Source organism: Nomascus leucogenys, chromosome 2 (genome assembly GCF_006542625.1).
Source record: "Nomascus leucogenys isolate Asia chromosome 2, Asia_NLE_v1, whole genome shotgun sequence".
NCBI lineage: Eukaryota > Metazoa > Chordata > Mammalia > Primates > Hylobatidae > Nomascus > Nomascus leucogenys.
This window is the reverse complement of record NC_044382.1, coordinates 28767421-28780757: the sequence shown is the minus strand read 5'-3', so window position 1 is coordinate 28780757 and position 13337 is coordinate 28767421. Positions and strand designations below refer to the sequence as shown.

Below are 13337 nucleotides of genomic sequence, written 5' to 3'. Positions count from 1 at the left end.
CATTTTTTAAAATTACTTTTAAATTTATTTTTACTTATTTTTCAATACTCATTTTCCTTTTTATTGATTTGTAGGACTTCTTTATATGTTTTTTTTTTTTTTTTTTTTTTTTTTGAGACGGGGCTCAACTCAACTCTGTCACTCAGGCTGGCATGATGCAGTAGCCAGATTCAACTGGTCTAGTGACCTCACCTAGGAACTGACTCACTGCAAGAAGACAGTTTTAATCCCCTATGATTTTATCCTCAGCCCAACCAATCAGTATTTCCCATTCCCTAGCCCCCTGCCCACCAAACTATCCTTGAAAAACCCTGGCCTCCAAATTCTCAGGGAGGTAGATTCGAGAAATATCTCTGGGTTCTTTTGCTCAGCTGCCTTAAAATAATTAAACTCTTTTTCTGCTGCAACTCTTGCTGTTCTCAGTGCGTTGTCTTTTCTGGGCAGCAGGCAAGAAGAACCTGTCAGGCTGTACCATAGAGATGGGGAGTCTTAGTATGTTGCCCAGGCTGGTCTCAAACTCCTGGCCTAAAGTGATCCTCCTACCTAGGTCTCCCAAAGCACTGGAATTACGGGCATGAGCCACTGTGCCTGGCCCTATATGTATTTTTGATGTGAGCCTTTGTCAGTTACTTGTGTTATAAATATATCTTTTTGCATCATGACTTGCCTTTTTACTCTTTATAGTAATCAGCCTCCTAGATGACCCTCAGTGATTCTTACTTCCTTGTATAGTCCCCTCCAACAATGAATCAAAGCTGGTCTCAGTGACCAAAAGAATATGGTGGAGATGAATGTGTTATTTTGAAACTAGATTATGAAAGGCATTGTAGCTTTCACCTGCTTGCTCTGGGGAAGTCAGCCACCATGCCATGAAGTAACTCAAGCAGTCCTTTGTAGAGGCCTATGTGAAAAGGAACTGAGGCCTCCTGCCAACAGGCAGCATCAACTTGCCAGCCATGTGAGTCAATTTAGTAAGCAGATCCTCCAATTCCAGCAAAGCCTTCAGATGACTGCAATCCACACTCATATTTGTCCTCAACCTCATGAACTACCCCAAGCTAAAACTGCCCAGTCGGCCGGGTGTGGTGGCTCATGCCTGTAATCCCAGCACTTTGGGAGGCCAAGGCAGGCAGATCACCTGAGGTCGGGAGTTCGAGACCAGCGTGACCAATATGGAGAAACCCCATCTCTACTAAAAATACAAAATTAGCTGTGCATGGTGGTGCATGCCTGTAATCCCAGCTACTCGGGAGGCTGAGGCAGGAGAATCTCTTGAACCCTGGTGGCAGAGGTTGTGGTGAGCCGAGATCGTGCCATTGCACTCCAGCCTGGGCAACTAGAGTGAAACTCCATCTCAAAAAAACAAAACAAAAACAAAAACAAAACTGCTCATTCAAGTCACCCTTGAATTCCCAGCCCACAGAATAATAAATAATAAAGAGAAGCTGGGTGCAGTGGCTCACACCTGTAATCCCAGCACTTTGGGAGGCCAAGGTAGACAGATAACCTAAGGTCAGGAGTTTGAGGCCAGCCTGGCCAACATGGTGAAAACCCATCTCAACTAAAAAAAAAAAAATACAAAAATTAGCCAGACATGATGTTGGTTTCTATATTCCTAGCTACTAGGGAGGCTGAGGCAGGAGAATCACTTGAAACCAGGAGACGGAGGTTGCATTGAACCAAGATCATGCCATTGCACTCAAGCCTGGATGACAAGAGCAAAACTCCATCTCAAAATAATAATAATAATAATAATAATAATAATAATAATAAAGAGAGAGAATAAATTATTGATGTTTTAAGCCACTAACTTGTGGGACAATGTGTTATGTAGAAATAGATAAACTAATACATTCCCAAATGGTATATTTTGATATAAATAGAAGTTTTTGTTCTTAATGTGGTCAAATATATCAATATTTTTGTTTATTTGTTATTGAAGTCTTATTTATAATTTTTTTATCCAAAGATCATAAAGCTATTTTATGTTATCTTCTAAAAGTGTTATAGTTTGGCCTTTTATATTTGGACCCCTAATTCACCTAGAATTTATATTTGTGTAATTTACTTTTTTTTTTTGTTTTTGAGACAGAGTCTTGCACTGTTACCCAGGCTGGAGGGCAGTGGCGCGATCTTAGCTCACTGCATGCAACCTCTGCCTCCTGGGTTTAAGCGATTCTCCTGCCTCAGCCTCCCGAGTAGCTGGGATTACAGGTGGCTGCCACAATGCCTGGCTAATTTTTGTATTTTTAGTAGAGATGAGGTTTCACCATGTTGGCCAGGCTGGCCTCGAACTCTCGACCTCAGGTGACCCACCTGCCTTGGCCTAGTGTTGGGATTACAGGTGTGAGCCACTGTGCCCAGCCATGTAATTTACTTTTGAGGGAGAAATCACATTTCTTTTTTTTCCATGTTGGTACCCATTTATACAAACATAATTTATTTGAAAGGCCATTCATTCTTCCATTGCTTTAAAATGGCACCTTTTTCATAAATGAAGTGTCTGTGTATGTGTGAGTCTGTTTCTGGCTCTTTGTTCTGTTCCATGGATATATTCCCAGGCTGGTCTCAAACTCCTGAGCTCAGGTGATCCACCTGCCTCAGCCTTCCAAAGTGTGAAGCTGAAGTGAGCTATCGCACCTGGCCTAAAATTCTCTTTAGAAGATTAAGAAAATTTTCCCCTATAATGATGATTATGTCATTTTTCTCTTAATGGCAAATTAGAGATTGATTTTTCTAACATTAAACCAAGTCTACATTCCTGGAATAAATCCAACTGGGTAATGATGTGCAATCTTTTACACATTGTTAGTCATTATATGCTAGAATTTTATTTAGAATATTTACATCTATGTCCATTATTTGCTAGAATTATATTTAGGATATTTACATCTCTGTCCGTAAGCGAGCATACTCAGAACTTTCTTTTCTGTTGGGTTTTGGTGTACAGCTTATACTAGCCACTTCTTTGTCTGTTATCATACGATAATTGTATGAAATTTTTTTTGTTCCTTAAATATTAATTAGAACTCAGGCAGTGGTGTGTGCCTGTAGCCCCAGCTACTGAGTAGGCTGAAGTGGGAGTATCACTGGAAACCAAGAGTCCAGGGCCAGCCTGGGCAACATAGGTAGACTCCATCTCTAAAAAATATAAATAAATAAATATAAACCACTAAGTAGAATTCACCTGTGAAAAATATCTGGGTCTGGGGTGTCTTTGTGAGAAGGTTTTGATTTATTTTATTGTAATAAATATTTTATTGTAATAAAACTATTTGGGTATTATATTTCTTCTTGATTTTGTAAGTTTTACTTTTAATTTTTTTCCTCTTATTCTTTTTTTCAAGACGGAGTCTTACTATGTTGTCCAGGCTGTTATTGAATTCCTGGCCTTAAGCAATCCTCCCACCTCAGTCTCCCAAGTAGCTGGGATTATAGGCATGTGCCACCACACCTGGCTAGGTTTTTTGTTTTGTTTGAGACAGGGTCTCACTCTGTCACCCAGGCTGGAGTGCAGCGGGGCAAACCCGGCTCACTGCAGCCTCAAACTCCTGCGCTCAAGCAATTCTCCCACCTCAGCCTCACATGTAGGACTGCAGGCATGTGCCATCACACCCAGCTAATTTTTAAAATTTTTTTGTAGAGACGGCAACCACTGGCAAGGCTGCTTTGAGCTTGCTATGTTCCCTGACTGAAGCTCAATGCTTCTGTCAAGGTGGTTTGCTCTACAAGACTCTTTTCATTCCAGATTATGGAAATTTCCCGTTGGGGCCAGAAGTGGTAGTAGCTCCCCCACTAATAGCACATTCTCTTATGGGTCCCTTCATTCCACCCACACCTTTGCAATTTGTCCCTCTCTAAATAAACCCTCACTAAATTATCCTGATTTGAATGTGACACCTATTTTCAGTTGAGACCCTGACTGATATGGATGGACACATAGCTCATTACTTTTTCAGCCTTTTTAAATTTAAATATGTGCATTTAAGGCTGTAAATTTTACATTAAGCACAATTTCACTGCATCACACAGGTTTTTTTATTTTTTTACAGAAGCTTTAATATGTAATATTTTCATTATCTTTCAGCTCAGAATATTTTCTAATTTCCGTTAATTGATTCTTTTATCCATAGGTTGTTTGGTTTCAGAAGGGTATTTCTTAGTTCCCAAGCACATGAGAATTTCCTAATTAGCTTTTTGTTACTGGCTTAGAGCAGTGTTCTATCCACATTTATTAGGTTAAATTCATTAATTGGATTATTCAAATATTCTATATTCTATTTGTTCATTTTAGTTTGCTCCTTAAGTCAATTAGCAAACATAGATTCGTCTATATCTCCTTGTATTTCTGTTAGTTTTTGTTTTATATTTTTTGAGGTGATATTATGAGGCGCTTAAAAATTTAGAATAGTAATATCTTCCTGTAATATTGAGGTAGATTGACCCTTTTATCATTAAGTGACTCTTTATCTCTACTAATGCTCTTTGGTATGTCTATTTTTCTATTATATTAACATGGTTATACAAGTTTTCTTTTGATTAGCATTTGCATGGTATGTCTTTTTTCAGCCTTTTATGTTCAGCCTCTCTGTATTCTCTTTCAGATTAGTCTCCTGTAAACAGGATATAGGATTTTTCATCATATCTGGAAGTAATCATTGTTGACTAACTTTTGTATGTGCAGAGAAAGATTAAATGCTGCCAACTAATCTATAATGTAATCTATAATGCTTATCGCTTGTAATTTTTACTTTATTCAGATCAACGTTGCTCTTTTAGCATTTAGACACAGATTTTTTTATCATATCTCACAATTTTTTCTGTCATTTTGTGCCAGTTAAGACAATTTTTCATTTCAATGCTGAATCATAGCATAATCTCTCTTTAAAATTATTTTACATGGCAATTGAATTCAACGTGAATAGCAACCAGCAATGGTTGCTCAACATTAACTATACTTACAACAATATGAATGGTGTGAAATGAAAATTACAGAAGACCATTGTTTTCAACTAAACTCCTCACCTACATCAAAGTTCCAAGTCACCAAACACTAAATTGTTATCTGACCTTCTAAGAAATCAGGAGAAACAAAAGCTAGTTTTCCAAATAAACCAGTTTCTTTCTTTTGAGACAGGGTCTCACTCTGTCCCCTAGGCTGGAGTGCAGTGGTGTGATCATGGCTCACTGTAGCCTCCACCTCCCCAGCTCAAGTAATCCTCCTGCCTCAGCCTCCTGAGCAGCTGGGACCACAGGTGTGCACCACCATGCCTGGCTAATTTTTGTATTTTTTTGTGGAGATGGGGTCTTGCCATGTTGCCCAGGCTGGTCTCAAAGTCCTGAGCTCAAGGGATCTGCCTACCTCAGCCTCCCAAAGTGCTGGGATTACAGGTGTGAGCCACTGTGCCCGGCAACAAGCCAGTTTCAATTGGCATGCTAATGAAGTTTCCTCTGCTTTAGTCCTTATACACACACAAAGGTAGCCTGAAATAGCTTGATGTTTACTTCTCAGTCATTTTTCTATTGTCCTGTTTCCCTGTCCTGCCTTACAAGAAAAGTAGCTTTAAAATGACCAATCTGCTTTTTGTTCTTTGTTCCTATAAAACCAACCCCTTCTGCTCAACTCATTGGAACGCTTACTCTATTTTATGCAACAAATCATTGTCCAATTCTAGAATCTCAAATAAAGCCAGTTGAGATCTTTAGATGAAATTTATTGTAACTTTGTCTTTTGACTATGGTTATGATCAAGTTCACACCCAGGCAATAACAACTTTATCATGTCTGCCATGGCTAAGAACAATCGCACAATTCTATTTCAGAAATGTCAAAAAGTAGAAAACGGCATCTTAGAATCAATGAAAGGTAATGTATTTCTTTCTTATCCAAGCTGGCAATCTTTGTCATTTAACTGGAACATCTAGTTGATTTACATTTTTTTTAATTATTGGCCATTGCATCAGCTTATGCCTATAATCCCAGCACTTTGGGAGGCTAAGGTGGGAGAATTGCTTGAGCTCAGGAGTTCGAAGAAGGCAGCCTGGGCAACACGGTGAGACCCCATCTCTATTACCAAAAAAAAAAAAAAATCATTGGCCAGGCATGGTGGCTCACGCCTGTAATCCCAGCACTTTGGGAGGTAGAGGTGAGAGGACAGCTTGAACCCAGAAATTTGAGACCAGCCTGGCAACATAGTGAGACTCTGTCTCTATAAAACACCAACACACTAATTAAATAAATAAATAAATTCAAATAATTGATATATTTGAATTTGAATTTCACCTTGATATGTACATTTTATTTTCCTACCTGCTCTATGTTCTCTACTTCTTTCTCTCTCTCTTTTTTAGTGAAAGGGTCTCACTATGTTGCCCAGGCTGGAGTACAGTGGCTATTCACAGGTGCAATCATAGCTCACTGCAGCCTCAAATTCCTAGACTCAAACAATCCTCCTGCCTCAGCCTCCTAATTAGCTGGGGCTACAGACAGTGCATCCACATCCAGCATCTGTGTTCTTCCTGAACTTTTATTTTGCCTTCCTTTGGTTTGATTAGTCATTTATTTACTATTCAATTATCCCCTGTGGATGGCATATACTGTGACAGCCATTCTGGATGTTTACAGACATTCTGGCTGTCTATCCTGGGCACAAGGTCAGACTGTGTTTCCTAACCACTCAAGTAATGTGTGGCCATATAACTAGCTTTGGCCAATAAAATGTGAGTATAAGTGCTGTGTGTGTGTCACCTCCAGATGGAGATTTTAAGAGCCAGTGTGTATTTTTCCTCTCTTCTCTGTGGCAAGGTTATTCTATCTCGCAAGATTCAAAATGGCAGCTGCTTTATCAGCCCTGGTTCCTGCCTGACTACAACCCACCCACCATATCTCCAACCACACCCGCTAGCTGGCAACGCACACATAGTGGGATGATGAAATAAATTTTCGTTGTTTATACCACTCAGGTCTCCAGGTCTTGTTATGAAAGCAGAGCCTGGCCTATCTTGGCTGAAACAAAGATTTGTGTCAGAAACGGGCGCTGCCATAATAAAAAACCTAAAACGAGAGACATAGGTTAGGGACTGGGTGGTAGGCAACAAGATGAGTGTTATCAGAGGCTAGTAGGATGTGATGCTGGTCAAGCAGAGACAAACAGAAAATTGCGACCTGTGACCATTTAAGAGACAGATAATGAGTTAATAAGATTGTGGCTCTAGAAGCTAGAAAAGGGGCTAGAAAACAGAATTGTTGAAGAGTATGCTTTTGATAAGGTAGAAAAAAAAGAGAGAGAGATGAGCTTTAGAAGATAATAAGGGAATCAGGCTGGGTGCCAGGGCTCATGCCAGTAATCCCAGCACTTCGGGAGGCCAAGGTGGGTGAATCACTTGAGGTCAGGAGTTTGAGACCAGCCTGACCAACATGGCAAAACCCCATCTCTACTAAAAATACACAAATTAGCTCGGTGTGGTGGCGTGCACCTGTAATCCCAGCTACTCGGGAGGCTGAGGCAGGAGAATCTCTTTAACCCAGGAGGTGGAAGTTGTAGTGATCTGAGATTTGGCCACTGCACTCCAGCCTGGGAGACAGAGCAGGACTCCATCTTAAAAAAAAAAAAAAAAAAAAAAAAAGAGAGAATAGAATAAGGTAATCAGTCCTTATGCAGGCAGCAATAAAGGAATAGAGATAACCTAGAAATTGAGGAACTTGAGGCAGCTTCTCATCCTCACCAGTAACAGATAACCCTGAGAACTTGTTTATCTGGGTGACAGGATTATTACAGTTTGGTCTGGTGACCAAACTGAATCAGCATGACCTATCACACCCACTCTTTGAAGATTAAGTTGGCATGCAGTAAATCCCTTCAGTTGGACAAAATTGCTGTGGGGGCTAAGACTAAAGGTGTGGCTCTCCCACGAACCCAATTACAGCCTCAAGGCCTCTGCAATTAAGTTGAGAAAAAGGGCTATGTCTCAGGACAGAACCATGGATGTGGCTTTTAGCACATGGAGAGCATTCAAACAGACAAGAAGGTAACTAGGTTTTTGAGAAAGGTCTACTGACCAAAAAAATATAAGCCTATATTTAAAAAGTTTGCAACTGTTCAAATCTTCTAATGGTCATTGAGTCCCAGCTACCTAGATGCAGGACTGAGAGCATTCTTTCCTTTTTTTTTCACTGTCCTCCTTGATCATACATGAGGGAACATTGAGAATAGGCTTTCTGTGGGGGCTGAGTCAGTTCCTTTGCAGTTTCCTGCTTTTGCTTTGTCTCCTTCAAGTACCAGAAGAGTAGCACTGCAGAAAACAGTTGAAAATCCCTGATTTCATCCCAGTCTCATTCTATACATGGGACACTAAGGTCCAGACAAACCACTTACTGGCACTGGCTGTGCGATTGGGACTCAGAGCACCTGACTCACAATCTGGTCCACTGTAGCCCTCATCAAGGCTCTGGTCAAGTCTTCCCGCTTCTTGGGCCTCACTGCTCACCCTCTGAGTCTCTCTACCATCTCACACTGCTTCCTTCCTGTCTCCCTGCCTCTAACCAACTGTGGGGTCTCATTGGATTTGGTCAGTGTTGATCTTGGAATGAGTATCTTTTGGAAGTTGATAATGTACCTGCAGTTTTCCATGTTTTGAGATGTGTTAAAATAAAAACTGTAGGAGGCCCTTGTTTTGCATGAAGCTCTGCTCTAAGCTCCAACAAACCAAACTAAAAATCAGCGTGGAGTCACCCATGATAACGCTCCACTTCACCAAATCTAAACTAAGTTGTTTTCTGATCCTCTTAGAGATTAGGAGAGAGGTAAAAGCCAATTTCCCAAAAAGTCTCGTTCCAATCTTTAATAGGCATGATAATGAAGTTCCTCTGCTTTAATCCTTACACCAAACAAAAAAAAGGTAGCAGTAACCTGACATTAATCAGTTATTTTTCTATTGTTCTATCTCCCTCTCCCACCTTATAAGAAAAGTATCTTAAAAATGACTAACATGTTCTTTGATCTTTGCTTGGCTTTCTTCAGCCCTTCTCTGTCTATAAAGTCAACCTTGTCAGAACACTTACGTATTTTATGGAATGAAGTGTTGCCCAATTCCCGAATCACCAATAAAGCCAATTGAGATCTTTAAGCTAATTTGTTGTCATTTTGTCTTTTGACAGGTGAAACTTACGGGATGACTTTGATGTCTTCTTTGCCATGCAGGATGTAGTCAATGACCTTGTAAAAGTTAATTTCCTGGCAAAAGAGAGAAAAATTATACTTTTTTTTTTTTTTTTTTTTTTGAGACAGAGTTTCACTTTGTCGCCCAGGCTGGAGTGCAATGGCATGATCTTGGCTCACTGCAACCTCCGCCTCCTGCGTTCGAGCTATTCTTCTGCCTCAGCCTCCTGAGTAAATGGGACTACAGGCACGCACCACCATGCCTGGCTAATTTTTGTATTTTTAGCAGAGACAGGATTCCAACTCCTGACCCCATGATCTGCCCACCTCAGCCTTCCGAAGTGCTGGGATTACAGGCGTGAGCCACTGCGCCCAGCCAAAAAATTATACCTTTAAGAGTCAAATAGAAGTTCAACAGGAGTATGTCCCTGAAACTGACTTTGTCCTTTTACCATCGTATGCCCTGTAGTTTTTGTTGTTGTTTTAATAAATTAATGTTTTTATTGATATATAGTAGTTGTACATATTTTGCCCCATGGTTTTCAGGAAGCGCCAAGCCTGGCCATAACCTCCCTCCAAGGATGTGCCTGGGCTGCCTTCTGGTGATCCCTGTCCTCTGCTGACTCTCAGGATTCAGCGTGCTCCACCTTGGAGCCAGCTCACAGTGACCAGGAAGAGGGCTGGGATCTGAGGCTGGGAAGAGGGATAGGAAATTCTCTAAGAGGATCTGGAGGTTGAGTGTGTGCAAGTTGATCACACAAGTTGGGACATTTTTGTCATACCCAAATAAAAGAGAGTTGAGAAGCCAGGGGGCAAAAAAGTACTCAGGACACATAGCATTGCTCCCAGAATGTAATTTTCTGCATGCCTGGCTGCTTACACTACCTGCTGTGACTCGAAACCAGTTTTATCTGATAGTTGCTGAAACAACCTGCTGCAACTCTAGGACTAATTTTACCCACTGCCATTACTCATCAGTCAAAACTTGCCAGCTCCCCAGACCCTTACTTTGTCAATGAACTTTCTCAGAGAGCAACATGTAATATTTCTCTTTTTTCTTTTAGACACAGAGTCTTGCTCTGTCACCCAGGCTGGAGTGCAGTGGCACAGTCATGGCTCACTGTAGCCTCGAATTCCTGGGCTCACGTGATCCTCCTGCCTTGGCTTCCCAAAGCACTGGGATGACAGGCATGAGCCACCATGCCCGGCCTCATTCCTGTTTTTTATAAAACCGTCTACCTTCTCTTTGTTTTTTGGACATACTGAAGACTACTTCGTCTGCGTGTATGCCCCGAATTGCAAGTCTTCCTTTGCCCCAAAACATTAAATACAGAGATTCGTCTCTGCATTTTAATTTTGCCTTTGATAACTGCAAGAAGAAAGAGATAAAGATGGCTGCCAGAATCTAGGGAGATGGGAAAGTGGTCAGGAGTTTCCTATCCCATTTAAAATCACAGCCAACCAGCCATCCTCCCTGCAGGGTGCGTCTCTATGGTCATCGCCCCATTTCTCCTTCATGCCTACCACTTAGCTGTTCTCTTTGCTGTGTCGTCACTTCAGACCTACCTTCTCAATCATGTTTCATGCCTCCGAACTAACTCTCTGCCTCTTCCATCCCTCCCGCTCCTTGCATTGTTAAAATTCCCATTCTCTTAAAGTAGAGCTCTTCAATTACATTACTGTCTAGCATGCAATTGGATGTTGGCATGTGACTCCATTCCCCTAGCTCTCCAGGGGAAATTCTATTACCTTTTTCTTAGGTCCTCTGTATGCCCAAGTGTGATGAGCAACTATTTCACAAATGAGAAAGCTGAGACAGAGAGAGAGGAAAGGACTCACTTGTAGCAAGACAGTGAACCAAAATCAGAACCTGGGTCCTTAATTCCCAGCTCAGTGCTTTTCCTCTATGTCACCTAACGTTAACAGCTTAGTGTTTTACTGTTGGCATCACTGTCACCTTGAACAGGGTTGCTCAGAGTGTAATCCCTGGGCCGGTGCCAGACTGTGAACTCTTTACTATTCCAGGAGAAGATAAAAACAGAAACTGAGAGTCACTTAGGAAGTTTTTGTAACAATTTGACTGAGTTAGATGAGGTCTGTTTAATTGAATAAAAGGGGAAGGGGCATATATATACACATATATATACACATATATATACATATGTGTATATACAAAAAAAAAAAAAAATATACATATGTATATATACACACATACATACAGATGTATATACACACATATATACAGATGTATATACACACATATATACATATATACACATATATACACATATATGTATATATACACATATGTGTATATATGTGTATATATACATATGTGTATATATATATATATTTGTGTGTGTGTGTGACGGAGTCTTGCTCTGTCACCCAGGCTGAAGTACAAGTGTAGTGGCATGATCCAAGTTTATATTTTGTCTGTCTTTATACAATTTTGTTTTTCTAGGAATATATTTTATCATATTTTTAAAAGTAGCAATCAAAACATACTGGAGGCGTGACTCACTCTCTTGAGTGTGCCTGCACTCCCCTTTCTTGAGTGTGTTTTTCACAAAAAAAAAATTTGGAAAATTTTTTAAAAAGAAAAACCAAACTGTTCCTTTACTACAAGTATTTTGAGAAGTATCTCCCTAGAGATTTCAGTGCAGATACCTGGGCTCCACCCCAAGCCTCCCTACTCAGAACCTCCACAAAGAGGAATTCCTGAACCAGTTAAAGATGTCTGAAGGTCTGTTTGGTTGACGGGCAATCAGCAATGGTCACCTTCCAACTCATAAGGGAGAGGCTCTGCTGCTCAAAGCCTAGCATTGGCGGCAGCTGCGCTGACTGAATACTTCTAGGAGGTGAGCTCTGATTAAACAAAAGGCAGAAGCTGAAACCTCTCCAATGGCATAGGCTACGCCCAGGGGTAGTGAGCTCCCTAAAATAGGAAGAATCCAAGGGGAGACTAGATGAACCCCGACATACGACAAATAAAATGGAGCTGAGACTAGACTTAGAGTGAGGATTCCTGTTCTAGTTTCGGTCCTACTATGTGTGTTCTCTGGGCCTCAGTTTCTCTGGCTATAAAATTAGATTGGTGGTATGTGTTTGTTGCTGCTGTTAAGTAGCAGCTCTCTTTCCTCCAAGCAAAGCATGGAAGCTAATTATATGAAACTGTCCTAATGGAATCAGGGCCGGGCATATAGAGGCCCCGCACCTTTGTTCTCTCTTACTCCCTTTCCTGTCCTCTTCCTTTTCCATTAACCCCTGGTCAAGGCAGCTACTGTGGAACTCTAAAGTTCTAAGGACAATGGGGGAGAAAGAAAATTGTATTAGAAAATCAACAAAGTCCCTCCAAGCTATGATTCTAAGGTTATGATTAGATAGTTAGCAATATCTCTCAAAGATCAAAACAGACATATTCTTTGACCCACATGTGGTAATGGATCCTAAAGATATACTCCCAAATGTGAGTAAAAGCATTTTTTGCCCCATCCAGGGGTCTTAGCTAGACTGCTTTAAAAAGTCTGGAGATGATGTAAGGTCTCTCATTAGGAAAGTAGTTGTACAGTGGACACCACATGTTTCCAGAGTGAGATTGCTGTGCCTGTGCTGATAGGGAAAGTCGACAAAATATTCAGTTAAGTGGAAAAAGCAAGGCACAAAATAGAATCATAGCATTAGTGCAGAGTGGTGGTGGTGGAATACGTATACTTCTCCGTGAATATCTGGATAGACATAAACGTTCCTGCAAAGAGAGTTTGCTAACAGCAGCTGCTTCACGGAGGCTGACTAGGAGGAAGGGGTCACTTAATTCCGTATGGAGTGAACTTTTCACTGTGTTCATATATTACTTTTTCAACATACAAGCCAATTTTCTTTTTTTATGTTTTTTATTTTGCTTTATTGATTTACTTTTTTTGAGACAGGATCTCATTCTGTCACCCAGGCTGGAGTGCAGTGGCACAATCTTTGCTCACTGGAGCCTCAGTTTCCCAGGCTCAAGCAATCCTCCTATCTTAGCCTCCCAAGTAACTGGTAAGGTGTCCAGAATTGGTGGGTTCTTGGTCTCACTGACTTCAAGAATGAAGCTGCGGACCCTCGTGGTGAGTGTTACAGCTCTTAAGGTGGCGCGTCTGGAGTTGTTCATTCCTCCTGATGTTCGGATGTGTTCGGAGTT

General features: G+C 40.9%; 1 protein-coding gene across 2 annotated transcripts in view; it reads right to left on the bottom strand.

Moving 5' to 3' along the window:
* The window catches only part of PDE6A (phosphodiesterase 6A), a 91016-nt gene that overhangs the window by 50127 nt on the left and 27552 nt on the right, over positions 1 to 13337 (bottom strand). For both annotated transcript variants that reach the window (XM_003266628.4, XM_003266629.4), the window contains one exon: positions 9168 to 9232. In XM_003266628.4, the coding sequence (XP_003266676.1) occupies positions 9168 to 9232 (65 nt within the window). The remainder of the gene's footprint in view (positions 1 to 9167; positions 9233 to 13337) is intronic.